The sequence below is a fragment of the Oncorhynchus gorbuscha genome, linkage group LG23 (assembly GCF_021184085.1).
Source record: "Oncorhynchus gorbuscha isolate QuinsamMale2020 ecotype Even-year linkage group LG23, OgorEven_v1.0, whole genome shotgun sequence".
NCBI lineage: Eukaryota > Metazoa > Chordata > Actinopteri > Salmoniformes > Salmonidae > Oncorhynchus > Oncorhynchus gorbuscha.
In genome coordinates this window covers 64616497-64643176 of record NC_060195.1, presented here as the reverse complement: position 1 = coordinate 64643176, position 26680 = coordinate 64616497, and the positions used below count along the sequence as shown (strand labels likewise).

General features: G+C 41.0%; 3 protein-coding genes across 13 annotated transcripts in view; 1 reads left to right on the top strand and 2 right to left on the bottom strand.

Annotated features, from left to right (window-relative positions):
- The first annotated feature begins 7 nt into the window (after positions 1–7).
- On the top strand, positions 8–7674 carry LOC124011074 (cytidine and dCMP deaminase domain-containing protein 1-like). The gene is given in 11 exon segments (XM_046324061.1): positions 8–752; positions 1767–1870; positions 3640–3817; positions 3890–4252; positions 4465–4525; positions 4527–4684; positions 5183–5232; positions 5400–5569; positions 6080–6269; positions 6514–6571; positions 7115–7674. Coding segments are annotated over 11 exon segments (1557 nt in total). The 5' UTR covers positions 8–628; the 3' UTR covers positions 7216–7674.
- Positions 7675–8794: 1120 nt separating this feature from the next.
- LOC124010778 (calcium-binding protein 39-like) lies at positions 8795–23965 on the bottom strand. Its single transcript, XM_046323439.1, has 9 exons — positions 23739–23965; positions 13882–14019; positions 13053–13217; positions 12819–12937; positions 12538–12706; positions 12225–12284; positions 12025–12090; positions 11757–11900; positions 8795–11590 (listed from the first exon to the last, which is right to left on the bottom strand). Exons 2-9 carry the CDS (start codon positions 13981–13983, stop codon positions 11411–11413), a joined length of 1005 nt encoding a protein of 334 aa, XP_046179395.1. The 5' UTR covers positions 13984–14019; positions 23739–23965; the 3' UTR covers positions 8795–11410.
- A 592-nt stretch (positions 23966–24557) lies between these two features.
- mcf2la (mcf.2 cell line derived transforming sequence-like a) overlaps positions 24558–26680 on the bottom strand; it is a 75856-nt gene continuing 73733 nt past the window's right edge. For all 11 annotated transcript variants that reach the window (XM_046323523.1, XM_046323516.1, XM_046323520.1 and 8 more), the window contains one exon: positions 24558–26574. In XM_046323523.1, coding sequence (XP_046179479.1) covers positions 26495–26574 — 80 coding nt within the window. In that variant the 3' untranslated portion in view covers positions 24558–26494. The remainder of the gene's footprint in view (positions 26575–26680) is intronic.

Here is a 26680-nt window from a genome sequence, read left to right as displayed (position 1 = left end):
TCAGGGGTTTGTGATGTATGGCCAATGTACCACGGCTAAGGGCTGTGTCCAGGCATTTCGTTGTGCCTAAGAACAGCCCTTAGCCATGGTATATTGGCCATATACCACGCCTCCACGGGCCTTATTGCTTAAGATTATCACATCATGAATGAAATGACATAATGGAATGCAGATATAATCTGACAATTGTTTTTTAATTGCAACCACCTTCCGGAGACACCACCTTCCGGAGACACCTGAAACCCCACCTCTTTAAGGAATACCTAGAATAGGATAAGTAAACCCTCTCACCCCCCCCCCCCCTTTTAAGATTTAGATGCACTATTGTAAAGTGACTGTTCCACTGGATGTCATAAGGTGAATGAACCAATTTGTAAGTCGCTCTGGATAAGAGCGTCTGCTAAATGGCTTAAATGTAAATGTAAACCAAGAATGCAGAACATTTATAACAAACACTGCGTTTGACAGTTCTGGGTGTTGGGTGAAAGACAAGCTCCGCCTATTTGTTCTACGTCAGAAGATATAGGAAGAAGCCAAGCTTCGCTGTTCAGAAACCTACAGCATCAATTCATCATACGTATTTGCCTTGACTGGTGACGTTTGCTACATTTTACATTCAATTAATTGAATGGCAACGACGGATACTGTACAGTCGAACCAATATTTGAAACCAACCTGTGCCGCTTCATGCAACTGTAAAGGATATCGCGATGTAAGGGAAGCCAGCACACAAACGGACACCAAAGTACAAGGTGAGACTACTGCGTTGACAGCTTGACAGAGAATCCTGCGAATGTTTTTACTGTTCGATCTAATATTGCTACTCACACGGAATAATGAGCTTTGAAGCATACTAAAAATAAAGACGTAATTGTGTCACCGTCTAGGCTTTTATTAGTTTGAACCCACACGTCTGTAACCTACCTAGTAACTGTCGAGAAACGTTCAAACGTGATCATCAACTGTCTGACGTCACCCCATTCAAGATGTTTTTATTTTAATTAACAAATACCAACAAACAAAAGAGGAATAGTCACATGCAAACAAGCATACAAACAAACTATTTACATTGCCAGGAATCCTAAACAAACAAATCATATTGTTTTTCATTTTAGTTAAAGTAGTGGCATGTTGTTTAAACTAATTTATAAAGTGAAAAAAGTTAGGTTTTGAACTAGACCATTTGTGAATATGAAATTTACCTAGTATTATTAGCAGTTGAATTAAATATACTACATCTTTATCTATGTCAGAATTTCTGAAATTAATCATCAAAACCATTAAATAGAAATAGAGCCCATAAATAAATACAACCGGTCCTATTTTTTTTTTTTGTAACAATTTTGTCACCCCATTGAAGTTGAAACTTAAATGGCATCGGTTTCGGGGTAGTGACGTTCCAAGGATCATGTGACTGGTTCTGCAAAAAGTTCTTGAGCATTATGGCACCGGACAGGTAAGCTGGGCTTGCTCTGTAATAGTAGTGTTGCTGGATCAAGCATCCGTTTGGTTGTTCTCCCCTATGAATGCCAGAGTAACGTAAATGTTTTGAAGAGAAATGTACTGGCCAACAGTTTCACATTCTATGTCAGTGCTCCAGAGTTGCAATGGGAAGAGGAAGCAAATGTCTGCCCAACGTTTGCTTTAACCTAAATAATTTATTTGTGCTCAATGTGTTATCACTTGGGAGCAGCAAAGATCTAGTGGACAAAAAACTCACTTGCCTTCCCTGTTTGTAATCCTGTTTTTCTATGGTGTGTTTTTAGGTCATGGACCCAGGCTGTCCAAGTTTAACCTCTTCACCCTGCTGAGTTTATGGATGGAACTTTTCCCCAAGGAGGTACCAGAAGACATAAACCAGAATGACTTTGTAAGTTTGACCCACAGTGCATTCAGAATATATTTAGACCCCTTCCCCCTTTCCACATTTTGTTGTTACAGCCTTTCCCCTCATCAATCTACACACAATACCCCATAATAACAAAGTGAAAACAGGCTAAGAATATTTGCAAATGTATTTAAAAAAAATTAAAAACATGCCTGATTTACATAAGTATTCAGACCCTTTGCTATGAGACTTGAAATTGAGCTCAGGTGCATCCTGTTTCCATTGATCATCCTTGAGATGTTTCTACAACTTGATTGGAATCTACCTGTGGTAAATTCAATTGATTGGACATGATTTGGAAAAGTACACACCTGTCTATATAAGGTCCCACAGTTGACCGTGCATGTCAGAGCAAAAACCAAGACATGAGGTCAAAGGAATTGTCCATAGAGCTCAGAGACAGGATTGTGTCGAGGCACAGATCTGTGGAAGGGTACCAAAACATTTCTGCAGCATTAAAGGTCCCCAAGAACACAGTGGCCTCCATCATTCTTTAATATATATATATATTACCTTTATTTAACTAGGCAAGTCAGTTAAGAACAAATTCTTATTCTCAATGATGGCCTAGGAACAGTGGGTTAACTGCCTTGTTCAGGGGCAGAATTATATATTTTTTTTACCTTGTCAGCTGGATTCGATCTTGTGACCTTTCGGTTACTAGTCCAACGCTCTAACCTGCCGCCCCATTCTTAAATGGGAGAAGTTGGGAATCACCAAGAATCTTCCTAGAGCTGGCCGCTCAGCCAAACTGAACAATTGGGGTATAAGGGCATTGGCCAGGGAGGTGATCAAGAACCCGATGGTCACTCTGGCAGAGCTCCAGAGTTCCTCTGTGGAGATGGGAGAACCTTCCAGAAGGACAAGCATCTCATCACCATCTCATCAGCACTCCATCAATCATGCCTTTATGGTAGAGTGGCCAGGCGGAAGCCATTCCTCAGTAAAAGGCACATGACAGCCCACTTGGAGTTTGCCGAAAGGCACCTAAAGGACTCTCAGACCATGAGAAACAAGATTTTCTGGTCTGATAAAACCAAGACTGAATTATTTGGCCTGAATGCAAAGCATCACGTCTGGTTGAAACCTGGCACCATCCCTACGGTGAACAGTTGATCTGCAGAGAAGAATGTGAGAAACTCCCCAAATACAGGTGTGCCAAGCTTGTAGCGTCATACCCAAGAATACCTGAGGCTGTAATTGCTGTCAAAGGTGCTTCTACAAAGGTCTGAAAACTTATGTAAATGTGATATTTCAGTTTTTTATTTTTAATACATTTGCAAACATTTCTAAAAACCTGCTTTTGCTTTATCTTCATGGGGTATTGTGTGTAGATTGATTAAGAACATTTATTTAAAAAACTATTTTAGAATAAGGCTGTGATGTGGAAAAAGTCAAGGGGTCTTAATACTTTCCGATGGCACTGTGTAGCGGCCATTACATATTGTTGTTAGAACGTTGGGCCAGTAACCCCAAGGTCGCGAGTTTGAATACCTGAGCCAACAAGGTGAATAATCTGTTGATGTGCCCTTGAGCAAGGCACTTAATCCTAATTTTCTCCAGGGGCGCTGTACTACTATGGCTGACCCTGTAGAACAACACATTTCACTGCACCTATCAGGTGTATGTGTCAATTTTTTAATTAGATTTTTATAGATAACATGCAATAAATTACCATATTGAGCATCATCAATTATATGATATGCATCATCACTTTTCTCCCTTATCTCCTGTCTGTTTCTGTGTGTCAGACGCGGGGTACAGGCCTGGTGGTGGTTCGGGACCAGAGGGTGGTGGGTCTCCACTGCTCCGGTCCAGAGCTCCACGTGGGGCAGGTAGCTGTGATCAGACACGGGCCCAGGCTGGCTGCCTCAGACCTCTACTTCTCTAGGAGACCCTGCGCTACCTGCCTCAAGATGCTTATCAATGGTGAGGAGATAGAGATATATATCACACAGAGAGATCACTTGTAAAGTCTTGTCTCTTGCCTGTCATCTCCAGCTGGGGTGAGCCGCATCTCCTTCTGGCCTGGTGACCCTGAGATGGGTCTGCTAGCGGTCAGGCCTAATGGGACGGACTCCATTTCCCAGGAGGCCATGCGGGACGCCATTGCGTCCGAGAATCTGAAGTCCAACAGCCGGCCCCACATCAGTGTGGTGGTGCAGCCTGTGACCCCTGGCCTGCAGCAGTTTGTGGAGGAGACCTCCAGGGGGTGGGACTTCATGGAGAGGGTGTCGGGGGACGACCCCGAATTGGACACTGGGAACTTCTACAGGAAGCAGAGGAGACGGAACCTGGACACTTTCTCCAAAGAGTTCCTAATGTCACACGAACAGTGCCACCGTGACATTCTCACCCAAATAGGTCCGTAGTACAATCATTCAACCATACTTGTTAGCTAGCTTTTGTTCACCGGCTAGCTGTATTTGGGCTATATTGGCTAACTCAAGATGGGTAGGTTTGAGGATCTCCTTTGCTCAAGAGGCCATGTGCCACGCCATCTGTTGTGTAGATCCTGTTAAATGAATGGTAAACATACTGTTTATAGATGAGGATTTGACACTGTCTTGCTACAGGTCTGGAGAACTTCTGCACGGAGCCGTACTTCTCCAACCTGCGTCAGAACATGAGGGAGCTGGTTGGCCTCAGTAGCTGCTAGTGTGCCTCTTCTCCAGCATGGATTCTACAAGAAGGACTCCCAGCCTACAACCTCTGAGCAGCCCCAGCCTCAGGGAGTGTCCCAGGAGATTGCCAGACACTGCATCGTACAGGCCAGACTGTTGGCCTACAGAACAGGTATCTGAAATATCTGTTGAGTAGTCTATATATTAGCCAGATTACTCATTCAAACTAGGAACTCATTTTTTAAAGGTGACATGTCACCACATTTTGTGGGGAATCACATAAAGGAGTTCCAAGTAATAAAAAAAAAAATGCAGGAGAGAAGACTATTGTTATGACGAGACTATTGTTATGACATAACGTCCCATGTTTGACTGCACATTTGTTGGAGAGATGTGTTGCCCTGGGGGGGGGTGGTGTATCGGGTGTCCGATGAACAGAAAGTATCCCAAAAGACATTCTAGTTTCATTAGTGGTTAGCGACAGCAGCTATGAAAAGTAGTTCTCTGATTGGTTGGTCAGCCGATCACTCAAGAAATGAACATTTTATTTTTTGAATTATATGTTCATGTTTTAAGGCTAACAGGACAAGCTGCGATGGGTGGTTCAACCTGTCTGAAGGTTTAAACAGATGGAACGTGTCTGACTGTTACTTGTTTGTTGCTATTCCAGAGGACCCTAAGGTTGGGGTTGGTGCTGTCATTTGGGCAGAAGGGAAATCGGTGAGTAAACCATTATTGTATTTTCTAAGCTCATAACTATGCATTAATATTCTGTATTTTTTTCTCTGTAATATAATGGCAAAAATAAAGTGGAAAGGCTGGTAACAAAGATTTCAATGTGAATAATGAATAACACATTCCCTGTGTTCTGTGCTCATCTGTTTTAGGGTGGTTGTGATGGCACGGGGCGACTGTACCTGGTGGGTTGTGGGTACAACGCCTACCCAGTGGGCTCAGAGTACGGACAGTACCCCCAGATGGACACCAAACAGCAGGACCGCCAGAGGAGGAAGTACCGCTACATCATCCACACTGAGCAGAACGCACTCACCTTCAGGTCAGGAGGAGAGGGAAGACATGGGCTCCATCTCAATACTCCTAAGTGACTTCCTCTCCTTATATCCACCCTTCATCTCCACTGATATGAGAGAACAGGGTACGGATGTAGGAGCTTAATTGCAGCAACAGGAAATGTGGATTATAATTAATGGACATTTTTGTAAGTTTTGATACATTTTTCGTAAGGTATTGACATTTTTTAAAATGGAATTGGCAAACTTCAGAAGCCTTTTTAAACCTTAAATACACTTACACATTTTACATTTCTTGCATTGCAGAAATTAAGATTCTACATCTGTACATGAAGGAAATAAAGTGGAATGTGTACATGGGTATATTTGCTCTCGACCTGTCCAGTCCTTACAGGTCAGCGGAGATGGCAGAGAGGAGAGGATGCAAGGAGAGGAAGCAAGGAGGTACGTCCGAGAAGTCGGACCAGGGGGCAGGAATTATTAGCTGGGCATGAGGATTTATGACGTAAATACATGTGATTGACTGTCGTTTCTAGGAGTGACGAGATCCGCGAGGAGGAGAACACCATGCTGTTTGTGACTAAGTGTCCGTGTGATGAGTGTGTCCCTCTGATCCGAGGAGCTGGGATCAAGCAGATCTACACCACTGACCTGGACAGCGGCAAAGACAAGGGATACATCTCCTACCTCAGATTCCCCAGCCTCCAAGGAGTCCTGAAGTTCATTGTGAGTACCTACATTGATTGACTGAATAGTTTTTCTATGGGTGTAGTAGCATCTCCATAGTCTATTCCTGCAATTTTCTTCATCTGTACTGATGAGGGGAAAAAACTGGATGGATTCCTCATAGATGTTTTCCTTTCAGCTTTTACCTATCCTTGTGTTTTCCTCGTTAGGCTACTGAGGTATACTTATAATAGTGCTTTCTACAGATGCAATTTTTTTTAGTGTTTACATGTTTTCGTCACAGTGGCAGAAGTCCTCTCTAGCCAGGAGAGCCGCTGAACATGCTGGTCTTCATCTAGCCAGTGAGTTGTCCTTATCTGTACCATTTAGTTAGCATGACATTTGTCACTTTGTAGAGAGTCATGTCTTCTCCTTCTCTACTAAATTCAGCAAAAAAAGTAAAGTCCCTTTTTTCAGGACCCTGTCTTTCAAAGATAATTCTTAAAAATCCAAATAACTTCACAGATCTTCATTGTAAAGGGTTTAAAGACGGTTTCCCATGCTTGTTCAATTAATGAACATGCACCCGTGGAACGGTCATTAAGACACTAACAGGGACACATTATTCCATTTGTTAGTCACATGTCTGTGGAACTTGTTCAATTTATGTCCGTTGTTGAATCTTATGTTCATACAAATATTTACACATGTTAAGTTTGCTGAAAATAAACGCAGTTGACAGTGGGAGGATGTTTTTTTTTTCTTGTTGAAATTATATTGCTATTCGTGCAAATGTAATGTGCATGCCGCCACCTAATCACCACAATACAGATGGATCAGCCCTTCCAACAGTCTCTGATTTGACTTTGTGTCCCACCTCTGACCATGTCTTGTTATGATTACAGATGGATGTGAGGGGAAGCATGGGAGACAGCCTGAACAGGCCCTTCAATCCAATAAGAGGTTACGGTTAGCAACAAATCCAGACCTTTCCCCTGTTTGTTGAACAACGGTACCTGTAGCTTTCAGTCTGGTTTCACCAGGCTACAGTCCCCAGGCTCTTGTTGGCATTGGAAACGTTTAATTTATCCAATCGCAAATTGATCAGTGATTCAAGTAAGGAAGGATGCATTTTAACTTCTTGGCGCACCCATCCCGTTAGCGGGATAATTTTCGTCAACATCCGCTCAATTGCAGAGCGCCAAATTCAAATTAAATTACTAAATAAAATTTTCATTAAATCACAAGTGCAATATAGCAAAACACAGCTTAGCTTGTTAATCCACCTGGCATGTCAGATTTCAAAAAGCTTTACGGCAAAAGCTATCCAAGCATTTATGTTAGCACATCTCTCTCTCAGCAGACAAAACATTAAACAGCTAGCAGCAAAGTAGATTGGTCAGAAAAGCAATAAAATGTATTGCTTACCTTTGATCTTCGGATATTTGCACTCACGAGACTCCCAGTTACACAATAAATTTTCCTTTTGTTCCATAAAGATTATTTTTATATCCAAAATACCTCAATTTGGTTGGCACGTTATGTTCAGAAATCCACAGGCTCGAGTGGTCATGATGGGGCAGACGAAAATTCCAAATAGTATCTGTAAAGTACGTTGAAACATGTCAAACGTTTTTATAATCAAGCCTTGTTTTTACAATAAATAATCAATATTTCAACCGGATCATAGCTTTTTCAATAGGGGAGAGAGAGTCTGCTCCAAGCCATCCACTGATGCGATGTGATCCTTCTCGATACTTTTTCAGAATAAAAGCCTGAAACTATGTCTAAAGACTGTTCACACCATATGGAAGCCATAGGGAAAGGAATCTGGTTGATATCCCTTTAAAATGGAGGGAAGGCATGCAATGGAACTGGGAGATTTGTCTTCGGCACTTCCTTGTTGGATTTTACTCAGGTTTTCGCCTGCAATATCAGTTCTGTTATACTCAGACAATATTTAGAAAGTTTTGGAAACTTGAGTGTTTATCCTAATCTGACAATTATATGCATATTCTGGGCCTGAGAAATAGGCAGTTTCATTTGGGTATGTTTTCATCCAAACATCAAAATACTGCCCCCTACACTCAACAGGTTAAAAATGTTGGAAATTCAAAGGCCTCTTTATACTCCCCTGTAATGGACAGTTTCAAGGAGTAAACTCAAGTAGATTTTAAAGGACTGACTGTATATTCAAAGGAAATGGTACTAGGTAGATTTTTTTTTAAAATTGCAAAGCTTCTATGTATAAGTGAACTGTAAATGCGTGTTTCCTAATTGTTTGTCTGAAGACTTTACAATGAAAGTTGTATGAAGGCTATTGTTGATTGTAGCTTTAAGTTTACTATAGTTCTTCCAGACTTGAAGAATCCAAGTCACATTCCAGCAAGTGCAGGCTACCACCACTATATTGCACTTTGCCTCAAAGGATACTAACTCCAAGAACTGTGCTTTGTCTGGTTTTTTGTTACATGGTTTAGCTCCTACATCCTTGAATTGTTTCATCCTGTTTTGCCAAACTGCTTTTAACTGATAACAATAAGCATCCAACAACAACAAATCTATATAAAATGACAAACCAGGAAAACAATGTATGCATTTTTTATTGGTGTTGTGGTACAGTAGTATCAATGGCATTTAAAAATAATAATTCCATGGTTGAAAAGGGTCAATATTACTTTAGTACAGTATGTTAAGTCAACCTGTTTTGGCTCAGGTGTAAGTTCCTACTGATACAGCCTGAATCTTTTAAGTCTCTTGTTTATAATTTTAATCCAACATCAGTTTGCCATTCGAAGCCCCGTTTATACCTGGTGTTAACATGGGTCCTGTGTCTTGATCGTGTCCATATTCTGATTGTGACCGTTTCTAGACCCGTGTAGAATATTACAATTATTGATGGTGATTCTTCCTGACTACCTCCAGAGGCCATCGAGGACTAATTGTATCTTTATTTTACAAGTGTAAACAGATCTGGACTGTCAAACAATTAATAGTCCTTCTAAAATCATTGATTCAAGGGATCAATATGTCTTAACATTGGGAATCTCATTTGAATACGGAGGGACTAGGGTTCAAAATATACCTTTTGAGAAAGGTCATTGGCATGGCAAGACTTGAACCTGTGACTTTGGTCCTAGCCCACAGCACCAGCAGGGAGGGCACCATTATTGTTTTAGTACATTTTAAAGCTGTTCATTCCTTTTGTCATTTTAGAATGTCAGATAGCATTTAAGTAGGTTGGAAAACAAAAGCCGCATTGGGACGCAACCTGTTTAACACCCTCCCACAAGCAGTCCACCTCCCTGAAACACTTGTCTTTACTTGTAAACTCCACCCACTGACATGTCACTAAGCTCTGCCCACGGAACTTTCATCAAACCAATCAATTTGTCCCCGGCTACCTCTGTGGTCAGGAAGATCTGTTCACAATTAATTGTCTACACTGGTCTAGAAATGTGATCAAGATTGCATGTTAGCACCAGATATAGAACAGGGCTGGAATGACAGTTTCACCAAAACGACAAGGGCATTGAGGACACTATCCCTTGTGTGTCAAATTTGTAAGTCGCTCTCGATAAGAGCGTCTGCTAAATGACTTAAATGTAATGTAAATGTAAGTCCAATCTAGAAATGTTTTTTTTAAATTAAAAAGTATTTGGCAATTTAAAGAACAATCACTTGTCCCATGGCATGGTGCTCATCACATTTATTATTCAATATTACATTGAAGAGCCATATTAGTTCATATTTTTAATTTAGATGTGATTGTAATTTAAGCTCAACCACCACAATTAAAATATGCATTGGCTCAATTTGTCTGAGGTTATTTAATTTAGACTTCCCCCAAAACAAGCTACATGTAAAAAAAGCAAGATGCTTCTACCATATCCAGTTTACTGGTATGTTCACTTTCCTGGACAATCAGTCCTGAGTTTTGGCCTCCTGGTTCCTAGTTTTATGATGTGATCAATGAACTGCAACAAGTTCTCTTAAAGTACAATATCCTTTCAACTGCACAACTCAAATATAGTGAGTTCAAGATTCATTGCTTAATCACGACTAATATATTCAACCAGACCATATTTTTCTAAATAAGAATTAAGCGCCGCCCAGAAAAAAAGTATATAAAATACAAAATAAAGGAAAAACAAAAAGGCACCTATGTATGTACCCCTACTGTTAATGTGTTCCACCAACCATCCCCCTCCACCATCTAAATAAGAACAAGTTCAAAGAAATCACTTTCGTACAGAAAAACAAATCTGGATTTTTCTGTCACCCGCAATGGCACTTACTTATGGGTTAAAACCAGCTTTTATACAGAAGACAAACTTTTTTTTTAATCGTCAAGATAGTTTCCTGTTCAACAGGATTCTACTTCATCAGCTTAAATCAAAAAGGAATCGCTCCTTTAGCGTTGAATGATATAGAAAGTGCTACCAGCCATCCATGGAGAATCAATTATCAAAACTATTGATAAGTCATATTCTATACGAAGGTTAGCAGTAGAAGAATGGTCCCGCTGATCACCAGACATCTTATATGTTCCTTGTAAGATCAAATGTAGAGTTGTCATGTCAGAGGACCTACTACAGTGTTGAAACATAACTTAAGTGTAAATAGTGGAAGTACAACCACAGGAGTAAGACTAGCAGGGAATGTGAGTTTGAAGAGGAGTTCTATGGAACATTTGAGAATACCATTTGGATCCTCTAATAGAGAAATAGCAATTCCTATGATTCTGGATACTTCAGTTGTACTGTGGTTAGATTAGGAGAGTATTAGAAAGAAGTCAGAACTATCTAGCTGGCTCGTGCCTGCAAGTGGCAATGAAAAGAGAACATTTTCAAAAAAATATTTGCGCAATTAAAGTGATGACCAGTGGTCTCCACAGCTCCCTCAGCCAATCACCTAAAGGTCTCTAAGCATTGGTTCCCTCCAAGAGAGGAAATCCCCTTCCCGTTTTGGAACACTACACACTAATAAGAAAAGGGTTCATTTAAAAGTAAAAACAATGAAAGAAAATCTGTGATTAAGAACTATTCTCTGCAAAGTTTAAGGAACCAAGAAAAAGAATGTCTTTAACATTAAGAAATTGAATAATTATTGTCAATGTATTTTTTGTCGACAAAAAGTAAAGGTTAGGGTAAAGGTCCTAGCTAAGGGGAAGGGTTTTGGGGACGAATGGGGGTAAGGTTTTAAGAGGCGGGTTTCTTTAGGTCTCGGATCTGTTTGATTAGGTAGGTCTTCTCGTCGTTGAATTGCTCGTCGTCCATGCGGTCCTTCTGGAAGTTGCTAAGGAAGTCGATGAGTTTGGGCTGGTTCTTCAGCAGGATGTCTATGATGGGCTGCGTCTTGTTGGGGTTCGCCACAAACACCTGGGTGGAGGGGTCAGCCTGTCAGCTCTGTACATTACATTGATATCGGCAATTACATTCTAGTAAGAACCCAATGGTAACGCCATGGAATGTTTGGGGCCAACATGGATGCCAGTTTGCCAGACTTTGTATATGAACGGCTCAGGGAACAGCTTTTGTGTCGTACCTTGAAGACGTGGAAGGCCTCAAATTGTATGTTAGGGCTCTTGTCCCTCAGTAGGTTCATCATCAGCTTCAGGTTCTCAGGCTTGCTGATGTACCGGGTCATCACTGTGAAGTTATGCCTGTCCAACAGAAGCTCTCCCAACAACTACATAAACACACAAAGACCAGAGTATGCAAATGTTTACTATGAAGCGAGATAATCAACACCATAATAGCATGCAAAGTTTGTCTATAAATAATCCATGTAAAATGTGAATAATATAACACACCTTTAATGACTGTCTCTTTGTCACATAGTTATCAGAGTGTAATAACTTCTCATACTGGTCAAAGATCTGCAAAGATATAAAGGAACAGGCTGAGGGGTGGCTGTATCTCAACAGTCAAAAGTGGCTCAAAATAAATGCACAATTAATTACATTTTTTTTTTATGTTCCCAGGGCAGCAGAATGTTGAACATGTCACTTACGGCATCATAATTCTGTTCTAGATATTCAGCTACCAGGACCTTGTGTCTTGTGAGCAGGTCCTGTGAATGGGGGAGGAAACGTGCTCACTTTAATTCACACAAAAACAAACATTGTATATTGCATATCATCTGCTGCATCGAATAATTTCTGATCTATACATTTTGTCAACTCTCAAACAAATGGGCATGGACAGATACAACAGTCATGTGAAGATCAGCATATCATCTCGGACCATCCTAGTCTTATTAGCATGGGTTTAATACAAGGTTTTTCCAGGACCCAAAGATGCTTTCAAATCTTGTGTAATCTGACCTTGAAGGTGGCGAAAGCGTCTGAGGCGATGTCGAAGGTCTCCATCTCTACGTAATTGAAGAAGTGCTGGAAGTGTTCTGAGTGGAGAACCAGCTTGGCCAGTGGCTCATGTCTGATACACTCCCTCAGCATGATGCCACAGTTCAGCGCAGACCCAGGGGTCTCATACCTGCAGGAAGAGGGACACACGCAGACGTCATTGAGTATCATACCAATGGCTGTGGTCAGCTGTGGTACATGGAGAGAGTGTGTGAGTATGTGTGTGTGAGAGAGAAACTCACCCTTTTTGCAGCACAAATAGCACCTCTTGGTGAGAGCAGAAGTACTCGACGGTGGGGCTGCGGGTGCCGATCTGCCTCCGCAGGATGTTGTTGAAGATCTGACACACGTCCTTCTTCCCCTGGGGACATGCAATGGAAAACGTTTAAAAACGAAAGCCTCCTTGTTTCAGACTTTTCTTCCATTTGGTGCCTAATGAACACGACCCTGATGGTCCGGCTTTGGCTTAGTCTCACCTCAAAGTCGATGACCTGCAGGTTTTCCACCAGGGAGATGAGCAGGCCGCTGTTGTAGAGCTCCTGGGCCAACTGGGCCACTGTCTCTGTGTGAGGCTCCTTGTCACCGGTCCCATATAGTATCTCCTTCATGGCCACAAGACACTTAGACACCTCCTCTGATGCCTGGGACAGGGACACCAGTTAGACACACAGGCACAACATGTACTTTAACAATATTGCTGCTAATAATGTTATGCGGTTTACAAAAAAACTCCCATGGTATTATACTTGAGTTGACCACAAGAGGGAGACATTTGACTACTTATGGAGGTACAGCTCTGTAGACACTTATTTCTCAGCCTCAGGCCCAATCATAACTATTGACTTTCTCTGGATATCAGCATTGCATATGACAGGAGTGGACTGTATTGAGATCACTATAGCCTGGCTGTGTGTGGAAGCAAGCCTGGTTAGAGCAGAAGCAGTTCTAGCCCAGAGCCAGGTTACTGGGAGTTCTGCCTGGACAGCCCCTCTCTAACAGTCCCATGGTGGAGAGGGCCTTTACAGCTGGGTGTCAGTGAAGGAACGGCCAGGCAGCGATGCTACTTTCACAGCCCAGTGTCAGCTAGAGGCGCACCGTAATAATAACCACACCAACTGACTGATCGGATCAAATAGAAGAGGTACACCGAGGCCCCAACAGCAATGTTACACAACACCTGCTTGTGGGCCTTTTCTAATGGAAGTACTGGTTTGTGTGGTGAGGACTATTATAAGGACTTGTGTTGTAAGGATTTGTTTAGTGAGGATTCGTGGTGTAAGGACTCGTTATGAAGATGCATCACACCTTATCTGTTTTCTTGTCTTGTTTGACCAGGATGGCCATGTTCTCCTTCAGAGTCCGGACGATGTCGGCGGGATTCTTGTGGGATTTACCGAACAGCGGCATGGTGGCTGGGCCTCTCCTCGGGTCTCTTCTGACAGCCTTAAAAAAAACACACACAGGACACACATTCCACATAACACACACATTATACCCCATCTATCGATAACATGTAAATGACACAACTGGGTGGTTCGAGCCCTGAATGCTGATTGGCTGACAGCCGCGGTATATCAGACCGTATACCACGGGTACGACAAAACATGTTTTTTTACTGCTCTAATTACATTGGCAACCCGTTTCTAATAGCAATAAGGCACCTCAGGGGTTTTTGATATATGGCCAATATACCAGGGCTCATTCTTTCTGAATTTTGACTTTTAAATTATCTGCCACTGAGTTTTTTTAGCATGAAAAAACTGAGTTTCAATCAGACGGACGGTATAAATAAGTAATGTGGCCTGGGGGGAGGGGGTGTTGGCACCTCAGGGGTTTGTGATAAATGGCCAATATACCACAGCTAAGGGCTGTATCCATGTTGCGTCATGCATAGGAACAGCCCTTAGCTGTGGTATATTGGCCATTTATCACAAACCCCTGAGGTGCCAACAACCCCCCAGGCCACATTACTTATTTATACCGTCCGTCTGATTGAAACTCAGTTTTTTCATGCTAAAAAAACTATCAGTGGCAGATCATTTAAAAGTCCCAATTCAGAAAAAATGAATTGGAAGATGTGATGCTTCTCATTTCCCCAGATAGGATTCTCAGATCAAAGCCGTATCCTTTGGGAAAATACATACACACACTACCATTCAAAAGTTTGAGGTCACTTATGTCTTGTTTTTGAAAGAAAATCACATTTTTTGTCCATTAAAATAACAAATGATCAGAAATACAGTGTAGACATTGTTAATGTTGTAAATGACTATTGTAGCTGGAAACGGCTGATATTTAATGGAATATCTACATAGGCGTACAGAGACCCATTATCAGCAACCATCACTCCTGTGTTTCTATGGCACCTTGTGTTTGCTAATCCAAGTTTAGAATTTTAATAGGCTAATTGACCATTAGAAAACCATTTTGAAATTGTTAGCACAGCCAAAAACTGTTGAGCGGATTTTAAAAGAAGCAATAAAAAAAAACTGGCCTTCTTTAGACGAGTTGAGTTATCTAGAGCATCAGCATTTGTGGGTTTGATTACAGGATCAAAATGGCTAGAATCAAATAACTTTCTTCTGAAGCTCAGTCTATTATTGTTCTGAGAAAGGAAGGCTATTCCATGTTTACAAACATTACAGGAACAAGTATCCGTACCCATTGAATGCAGTGATCACAATATAGTGGCTATATCCAGGAAAGCCAAAGTTCCAACAGCTGGGCCTAAAATAGTGTATAAGAGATGTAGCTGTGACTTATGTGGATGATGTTACAAAATAGGTTTTGGTCTGATGTGATTCATGAGTAGCATCCAGACGCTGCACTTGATGGGTTTATGAAATTGCTTCTTCCAATTATTGATAAACACACACCTGTTAAGAAACTGACTGTTAAGGCTCCATGGATTGATGAGGAATTGAAAAACCCTATGGTTGAACGAGATGGGCCAAAAGGAGTGGCTAATAAGTCTGGCTGCACATCTGACTGGTTGACTTACTGCAAATTGAGAAATGTGTCAAAACTCAAAAAGAAGAAGAAACTGTATTATGAAGTCAAGGATTTTTTTTAAAAGAATGATGGAAAAAAAACTTTTAAATGAATTTAAGGGCAGAAAGACAAATTCTACTCCATCTTTCTTTCGAATAAAATGGCTTATTCATCACAAAACCATTTAATTTAGCCAATTATTTTGAATCATTACTTCATTGGCAAAGAGGGCAAACTTAGGCAGGAAATGACAACAATGAAGAGTGAGCCATCATATTCATGCATAAAAAAAACAAGTAATGAAAGAAAAGCATTGCAAGTTTGAATTTTGTAAAGTTAGTGTGGGAGAGCTGGAAAAAAAACATGAACATTATCGATCAATAATGACAAACCTTGTGGCATTAACACCTTTAGATGGAAAGCTACTGAGGATGGTAGCGGACTCTGTAGCCACTCATATCTGTCATATCTTTAATTCCGCTACCCAAGAATAGTAAAGTGGTCTTTACTTGTTCAAACAGCAGACCTATAAGCTTGCTGCCAGCTCTTAGCAAACTGTTGGGAAAAAAAATGTGTTTGACCAAATACATTGCTATTTCTCTGTGAACAAACTAACAACAGACTTTCAGCATGCTTATAGAGAAGGAAACTCAACATGTACTGCACTGACAAATGATAATATGAAGATTGTGGGAGCTGTACTGTTAGATTTCAGTGCTGCCTTTGATATTATTGACCATGAACTGTTGTTGAAGCTCAGTTTTCAATCTCTGCTCTAAATCCACAATATGGCATTCTTTAATGGAAGCTTCTCTAATGTCAAACATGTAAAGTGTGGTGTACCGCAGGGCAGCTCTCGAGGCCCTCTACTCTTTTTTTGAAAATCCTAAATGGTTTGCATAGTCAATTTACACAAGCTCTGGCACACACTTACTCCACCAGACATGCCACCACGGGTCTTTTCACTGTCCCCAAATCCAGAACAAATTCAAGAAAACGTACTGTATTATATAGAGCCATTATTGCATGGAACTCCATTCCATCTCATATTGCTCAAATAAACAGCAAACCCCTTTTAAAAAATAGACAAAGAAACACCTCACAGCACAACGCCTCTCCCCCATTTGACCTAGATAGTCGGTGGTGTATGCGTTGAAATGTAGGCTACTTGTGCCTTTAAAAGAAAATGTATGTAGTTCTGTTCTTGTCTATTAATGTTCTGTATTATGTCGTGTTTCAAGTTATGTGCCCCCCCAGGAAGAGTAGCTGCTGCTTTTGCAACAGCTAATGGGGATACTAATAAAATCACAAAATACCACTGTGGTCCAACTCATCCCAAACCATCTCAATTGGGTTGAGGTCAGGTGATTATGGAGGCCAGGTCCTCTAATGTAGCACTCCATCACTCTCCTTCTTGGTCAAATATCCCTTTCACAGTCTGGAGGTGTGTTGGGTCATTGTCCTGTTGAAGAATAAATGATAGTGGGACTAAGTGCAAACCAGATGGGATGGCATATTGCTGCAGAATGCTGTGGTAGCCATGCTGGTTCAGCGTCACCAGAAAAGCACCCCCACAACGTCACACCTCCTGCGGAGATCATCCGTTCACCTACTCCGCATCTCACAAAAACAGAGCGGTTGGAACCAAAAATCTCAAATTTGGACTCCAACCAAAGGACAGATTTCCACTGGTCAGATTTACTATGGGTCTTCTCTTCCTTTGTGGTGGTCCTCATGAAAGCCAGTTTCATCATAGAGCTTGATGGTTTTTGCAACTGCACTTGAAGAAACTTTCAAAGTTCTTGAAATGTTCTGAATTGACTGACCATCACATCTTAAAGTAATGATGGACTGTCGTCTCTCTTTGTTTATTTGAGCTGTTCTTGCCATAATATGGACTTGGTCTTTTACCAAATAGGGCTCTCTTTTGTACATCACCCCTACCTTGTCACAACACAATGGATTGGCTCAAACGCATTTATCAATGAAAGAAATTCCACAAATGAGCTTTTAACAAGTGCATTCCAGGTGACTACCTCATGAAGCTGGTTGAGAGAATGTCAACAGTGTGTAAGCTATGATCCCTTATTGATGTCACTTGTTAAATCCACTTCAATCAATATAGATGGGGAGGAGACAGGTTAAAGAAGGAATTTTAAGCCTTCGGACAATTGAGATGGATTGTCTATGTTTGCTATTCAGAGGTTGAATGGACAAGACAAAAGATTGAAGTGCCTTTGAACGGGGTATGGTAGTAGGTGCCAGGCACAGTGGTTTGTGTCAAGAACTGCAACGCTGCTGGGTTTTTCACAACAGTTTTCTGTGTGTTTCAAGAATATTCCACCACACAAAGGACATCCAGCCAACTTGACACAACTGTGGGAAGCATTGGAGTCAACATGGTCCAGCATCCCTGTGGAACGCTTTCAACACCTTGTAGAGTCCATGCCCCGAAGAATTGAGGTACAAGCCAATATTAGGGAGGTGTTCTTAATGTTTTGTGCACTCAGTGTATATCACACGTTATAAACCGGGTGGTTCGAGCCCTGAATGCTGAAAACTGGTATATCACAGGTATGACAAACCATATTTTTACTGTTCTAATTAGGTTGGTAACCAGTTTATAATAGCAATAAGGCACCTCGGGGGTTTGTGGTATATGATCAATAAACCACGGCTAAGGGTTGTATCCAGGCACTCCACATTGCGTTTTTGCATAAGAACAGCTTTTAGCCGTGGTATATTGGCATCCCCCCCCCCAAGCCTTATTGCTTAATTATACCATATATCAGTGTACCACAGGCATTTCTCCCCTTACTTGACATGGGGTGCATCTGAAGTATCTTCTTCTAATCTCCTCCAGTTCATCTACATTGATGTGAAATGAACAAAAGCCTGTATCCCCTGAGGGTGTCCCAGACCAGGACTGAAGAACATTAGTGATGGAGGAGATGAGACAAGGAGAGGAAGGCAATTGTATTGAGATACACCCACAGAAAGGAGAGCGCAGTCTTCCCCCTGGGATCTCGCAGTGATTTATAAAAGGGCATAAGCAATACCCGCTTACGCTGAGTCAGACTACACTCTGCACACCTCACTGCATTCATGGTTGTCATGACAACAAAACAAAAGGCAGCCAGAGGACAGATAATAGGTGTGTGCGTTTCATCACTCAAGAGGATGTCTCAACAATGTGCGTCCGAGATACTGAAATAGCCTACTCATGGCCAGTGTAAAGTTAGGACAACTCCGTTTGAGATTTAGGACTCCAATGGTTTGCCATGTTGGCACCTAGCGTTCTAACACAGTTTACATTCAAGTAAGAATCTTACAACATTATTGTCATGGAGTGTTTGAAACCAACATGAAGGATAACCTAGCTGCTGGAGAGAGAGAGCGAGAGAGAGCGAGAAAATAACTTGTGACTGTTAATCCTTAGTGCTGAGCGTGACGGTATTACCTCCATTCCTCCCAGAACAGACAGACTGATGCCAGGAGCTTGTCACTTTGATCACAGTCCACAGCAGGAGACCAGTCAGTGGACTGCATCGCTCACAGCCTTGCACATCATGTAGAGCAGATGGGATTCCCTATTCCTTTTTTCTTCATGCAAGATAATGTCTGTTCTACACTATCCATTTCTATCTGGATGTTTGGTATGCTTGCAGTCACCCCTGAAAAAGCCCCAGCACAAAACGCAGGACAGTGAACCCAAGAAAATCCTATTCCTATCCCACTCACTGACTACAAGCAAGAAAGGAGCCCCCTCTCTACCCGACCCCGCTCTCCCCACCAAGACCTGTTCAAAAAACTGCATTTCCCATGAAGCTCTGAGGTAAACACAGTATAAGTAGTATCTTTGGCTCTGCAATGTTGGAAAATGACCCGTAAGTAAGCATTTCACTGTTAGTCCCACACCGGTTGTTTACGAAGCATGTGATAAATAACATTTGATTTATGCAACTTTAATAACAACCCATCAATCAGAATTAAACAAGAATGAGGCTAAATGTCTCTGGACAGGCAACTGCATGAGTCCATAATGGAAGGGATAATCCTGATTCAGACACGCCACAACATGCTCAACCAGGAAATAAAAGGCTGCTAGCCTACTTTATAAACATACCACGAAGCCTACGGATATGAGGAGCGATTGGATGAAACCAAGGATCCTGGATGTAGCCTCGGCCCAGTTGGACACAATTCACAGACTTGGGTTCATTATCGGACATCTAGTAACAGACTAGGGGCTTACAGTATGTAATATTTTACAAATAAACTGATTTTCCCTGGATTATCCGTAACCTTAACCTGGTCTAATGTACCCTAGAAGGACAAAGTTGGGTAACAGAAATATCCTATGTATACAATCTACAGTATATGTGATCCTTTTTAGAGCATGGTGCTTGTGACGCCAGGGTAGTGGGTTCGATTCCCGGGACCACCCATACGTAAAATATATGCACACATGACTAAATTGCTTTGGATAAAATAATCTGTTAAAATGGCATATATTAATATTGATTTCCCTCATGATAGATTACGGAGATGTAATTTATAGATCGGCAGGTAAGGGTGCTCTCGAGCGGATAGATGTTCTTTACCATTCGGCCATCAGATTTGCCACCAACGCTCCTTATAGGGCACATCACTGCACTCTGTAAACTGGTCATCTCTGTATACCCGTCGCAAGACACACAACACTGGTTGATGCTTATTTATAAAACCCTCTTAAGCCTCACTCCCCCCTATCTGAGATATCTACTGCAGCCCTCATCCTCCACATACAACACCCGTTCTGCCAGTCACATTCTGTTAAAGGTCCCCACACATCCCTGGGTCGCTCCGCTTTTCAGTTCGCTGCAGCTAGCGACTGGAACGAGCTGCAACAAACACTCATACTGGACAGTTTTATCTCAATCTCTTCATTCAAAGACTCAATCATGGACACTCTTACTGACAATTGTGGCTGTTTTGAGTGATGTATTGTTGGCTCTACCTTCTTTGTGCCGTTGTCTGTGCCCAATAATGTTTGTACCATGTTTTGTGTTGCTACTGTGTTGTCATGTGTTGCTGCCTTGATATGTTGTTGTCTTAGGTCTCTCTTTATGTAGTGTGATTTGTCCTATATTTAGATTTTATTTATTTTTAATTCCAGCCCCTGTCCCCACAGGAGGCCTTTTGCCTTTTGGTAGGCCGTCATTGTAAATAAGAATTTGTTCTTAACTGACTTGTCTAGTTAAATAAATACATTTGAAAAAAATAAGGAGGAATGCTTTTAGCCTTTCCTAAAGGGAGTGGTTTTATATCTTGTCATGGGCCTAAAACAGCAAGGTTGTTGTCCTGTACTGACACTAGAGCTGGGACGATAAACTGAAAATTATCGACACTGACCACTTATCGTGAACATTTTGCTGATATCGGTCATTACATAAATAACCTATAGGGTCCTACTAGAGAAATGGGAATTATGAGATTAAATAAATTTGCTAATATGGGATATTGTTTATGGAACAAGTAATAGCTATAACATTCAAAGTAGTTGTAGTAGTTATGGGTAATAAAAAATAATAACTGTGGTACACATTAAATGCTATAAACGTATAGTTAAATGCATTGTTATCGTGATAATTCAATGAATTTAGCTTGATATGGACTTTTAGCCATATCGCCCAGCGCTAACCGATACCCTGGTAATCACATAGCATATTACATTAACCTAATCTCACCGACACCCTGGTATCACATAGCATATTACATTAACCTAATCTCACCGACACCCTGGTATCACATAGCATATTACATTAACCTCATCTAACCGACACCCTGGTATCACATAGCATATTACATTAACTTCATCTAACCGACACCCTGGTATCACATAGCATATTACATTAACCTCATCTAACCGACACCCTGGTATCACATAGCATATTACATTAACCTCATCTAACTGACACCCTGGTATTACATAGCATATTACATTAACCTCATCTAACTGACACCCTGGTATTACATAGCATATTACATTAACCTCATCTAACTGACACCCTGGTATCACATAGCATATTACATTAACCTCATCTCACCAAATATCTAGCATTGGTTGATTAGATGTGAAACTGGAAAATAGTTGATATACAGCCAGATAGTGCATTGTTTTCGTGTCATTGTCAGCTAACCTAACTCTTTTTGACTCTATGCATACACACTACCCACACAGACACTCCAACACATACACACACTCACAGGCACACTGTCATCACACACACACACTCATCACATATCATCTATCCTGTTAACAAGTCACTTTACCCCTAACTATAAGTATATATCTACCTCGATTACCTCGTACCCCTGCACATCGGCTCGGTACTGGTACCCCATGTATATAGCCAAGCCATCATGGCTCATTGTGGATTTATTCCTTGTGTCACAATTTGTTCTACTTTATTGTATTCTGCATTGTTGGGAAGGTCCCATAAGCATTTCACTGTTAGTCTACACCTGTTGTTTACTAAGCATGTGACAAGAAAAATAAGTTTACATGTCATCGATCCATTGATTCTAAGCCAACCCCGCTTGTTTTGCGCCATGGTTGCGAATGCATCGATTTTTTTTGCTAAACAAGCTATAGGGAGTCATTTTTAAATCATGAGAATGGTTACGGTAGTAGGAGCGAGAGACTGAAGTAGGAGAGGGGAGAGGTACTGCCATTCACAGGGCCTGACATGATTCCATCTCCATCAGTCAAGATGGAGTCCAGTCCCAGAGCTCCACGAACAAACACACACAACCTCATCACAGACGCAAGGCAGAAAGAATACAGACGGAACAACTCAGAACTCACAGACTGAATGCAAACAGAACCCAGACAAAACAAAGACGGATAGAACACTCCAATGGGTTGTTCTATTTCAGGAGATGTTCTGCATCCATTTTGCCTGTTATCTTTATCATCAACCCACCCCACCATCATCATCATTCTGGCCTCTAATCACCCCTAACCACAGATAGAGGGTCAGATATTTTCCAACCCCTAATGGTGAAGGCTATGATTGGGGGTAGGGTAATCTGGTCCTAGATCTGTGGTTAGAGCCAACACACAGTACATGGCGCTGCCGCTGAAATAAAACTCCCATAAGGCCTAGAGTTACCTAAAGGGGCACTGAGCATCATGACAGTCCCTGCACTGACTACATCACGGATGACATAGGCCTATGCAGCTTGTCAGAGATGTTATAGGGTACTCTTTAAAAAAATGGTGAGACACAATCTATCCTATGTGAAGTGCAGTCTGGGTGACAGTTGTTTATGCCTGGTCTAAGATTGTGAATGTTGGTAGCCAATCTGACACTTTCATAACATACATTTACATCACACATCCTGTCTAATGACACGGACTGTCTGATTTAAAAATATGGAGGCACAAATAATTATGCATTAAAGCTGGAGAACACCAAACTAGTCTGGCTGGATAAATACAGAAATTAATGAATAACAACAAAACACGGAGCCAAACTAAAAATGTAACATGTTAGGTCAAGGTCCAATGTCTTTAAATTAAGTAATTATATACAAGACGAACATTTCGATGAAGTTGTTACTGTAGGCCTAATAGAGAATGACAGCTGGCGAGACAGAATAGCAGCCTATGCGACGGCCACTTCGTCCATTGGTGTTCCTATCCTACTGCACGGAAAGCAAAGCTCTGCTAGCGCTAAAGCAAAACAAACCCTGTACAAACAAAGCCAGACTTGACACATTCGATGCGTGACATTACGCTTACGCACTCTACTTGTCCTGTGTGTTAAAGGACCACCGAACATGTTTAGGGAAGAGCGTTCCCGGATGAAGGCGTCACATGACATGTAGATTAATGTAGACACGCAGAAATAAAACAAATAAGACATGTGCGAATATGTCAACTATGGGATACACCCGTTTGGGCTTTTAAACTCCCTTTAATAGAATGGATGTCACATGCATAACTCGGACCGTTTAGCTAATGGTTTTACAGGAAAGCAGCTAAACAGATTGGCAATGGCTGCATTTAATTAAAATAACAAGATTGTTTCAAACTTGAATCGTTTGAATACAATGTTAAGGGCAGCATCACTTTGAAACATTTGAACAATCTCGTAAGGATCTAATAAATTACGGATACTTACGGTGCAAGAGTCTATTTTGTATTTTTTCTCTCGGATGTCTTTGCTGCTGTCTCGATTCTCAATGTAACCGAGCAGCTTTTTCTGGTCACGCCAGCGGTGTGTTGTATGCTGGGCAAAACGTCAGAGGAATATGTGTATGTGCGAATTAAAATGTACGGAATCTTTTAAGAAGGCAGTGCAGAATTCCATTTGGTCTGATTCGATATGAGCCACAGTCCCGGGATAGGCGGCGCACACTGAATATTTATCTACCAGCCCATTGGTCCTTTCCCCTGTGACGTTGAGGGATTTTCATATCCGGATCACAATTTGTATTTATTTTTAGATTTCATGGATAGCAGCTATGCTCTAGAAAAACATGCTCGAACATTTTTTTTGATTATGGCTGTGTTTTTTGTGTACAAATGATTTATAAATGGGAAAAGTCAATTTGACCCTTAAACCGGTGAAACAAGATGGCCCTATTGCAATCAGTTACAGCTCACAAAACAGTATTCACCAAACCTCCGTGAACGCTGGAAATCACGCTTAGCAAATAGAGGTCAATAATAATATTTTCTAGTAATATACACTTAATAAAATATTTCCTAAAATATTTTTGGTAGAAGCCTAACTTGAGTTATGCGTGGTGTTTTCCATTCAAATACTGTAGTGCTTTTATGTTGTGTTATGTCAAAATCACAAAAATATTGAAAATAAACCATTTCAAATGTATAGATTTTCAAACATGTCTAGGCTGTGAGTGTGAAAATCTACATTAAAATAAGACTAGTTGCAACGTTAAATTATTTAAAACAAACTAACGACCACACAGTGAGCAATGATTGGCCACATCATTTAATGATACCTGATGGTTTTATAACGAGAAAAACAAAGTCATTGGATTAAAGCAAAGAATGTTTGTCTTTATTCAGCGGCTTTAATAATACACATCAGAGATACATATTTACACATATACACAGATATGAATGCATATCATTAATTATATAACATCTGTATCAATAATTGTTACCGTAGGAAAATAAAGAACAAAATAATGCGGCAATGTGCTGCATAACAATGTGACACACAGGAACAACATTGTAATCTCACTGGGTGCAAATCGAAAAAGATATACAGTAGAACAATAAGTTATAAAAACAGTTATAACTAAAACGGTTATAACCAGAACAGTTTAAAACCTTAAAACCTTTTATTGTGCGTGTTGAAATTTGAGACAACCATCATTCCGAGTTGAACTTTCAGCACAGGACGGTATAGGTCATCTTCGGTTTTCAGTGTACAGACTGCATTCTCAAATGAGGAAAATTATATTTCTATTAATATATGTCATCTCAGGAGTTTTAAGAAATTACCATGGAAACATGCCCTGCCAACCAATTAATAAAATATCTTTGATATACTTAGGCCAAACGAAAACATATCCATGGTCTTCATACACAACATACACATATTCAATGAAAAATACAAGGTATAGGATAATTATATCTGTACACATCTTTCTCAAATAAATGAACTTATACACATTGATTAACGCATACAAATCATTCCTTTTAAGTTTATAGTCTCTGGTACAGTACACAGTTATTTCAACACCAATCGACCTGACATGAATCTCTTTTACGGGAATCTCAATCTTCAGGGGATTTCTGTGTAGTGTATAGGATTGGACTTTGAGCCAAGAGAAAATTATTCAGAAGAACATCCTGAGCACTGTTATTGTTGAAGTATCTATGATATCTGACCGTCCTGTAATATCACCCCTGCCTAAAGGAACACCTGGTAGTTTAAAGCCCAGCTCTCTCAGATCACTGGGAACAAAGCCAAGAGTTCACTAATAGCCCAGACAGCACAGGTGGAGGAAGGAGAAACAGGGACTGGAAATGTACTGGAGGGCCTCTGGACAAAGCCATAGATATACACAGTTGACCAAACTCAAAAAGTATTTAATGACAATTCCATTCTAATTTGCATTCTTGCTAGAATGTGATTGTCTCGACACTTTTACAGTTTAGTTGTCTTGAGGGATCCAGCAGAAACATATGAAATATAAATCCATAATGTATTTTTAATGTCACTCAGGAGAGGACTGAGTACATACTGAGGAGGTTGACTGCCTGACACAGAGAAACATTATGACACAACTGGTTACCAGAGTCCACAGGAGAGAGACTGAGGCGTCTGTTTGTTTGTCTGTTGAAGTGTTGAGTTCAGTAGAGGAGCTCCTGGCTCCATATCACTGTCACCTTGTTGGAGTGGGAGGAGCGGGACCGCGCTAGTCTAACAAAGCCTGCCTGTGTGTGTGAATGGAGCGGGTGTGTCCTTCCTTGTTCATCTCTGTCAAACAGGTAGGGGAAAGGCCTGAACTTCCTGTTCTCAATGTGTGCTAGCCCTCAATCACAGTAAAAGACTAGGACACTACCTCTTATCCCTGAGAGTAGAGTATGTCCAGAGGAAAGCAGTCCTTCATTACCTTCCCTTCACATTGACAGATAAGCAGCTATTAGACTGCTTTCGGCTACATTCCAGGCAGCCTCCACTTCAGTATGAGAGTGAAGTATCTATGGACTGTAATGTAAACTAACGTGTGCAAGCATTTCACTGTAAAGGCTACACCAGTTGTATTCGGCACATGTGATAAATACAATTTGATTTGATTTGAACAGTAGTAGAGGGGAAAAGTGCACGTGTCATTTGAACAGCCAACCACTGGGTGGCGCTGTAGCTGTGTCTCAGGGCTTAGAGGAGGCGGGACTTTAGGGCTTGATGTCAGAGAAACTTGTGTAGGTTTCACTGCAGCTGGAGGAGGTGTTGAGGTTGCCAGTTACACTGCCCTCTGTAACACAACAAAACACACACAAGTTAGTTTCCATTAAGAGTCCACAGATACCTCTAAAACAAACTAAAATACAGACACACTCCTGTTACTTTTCAAAATAGCT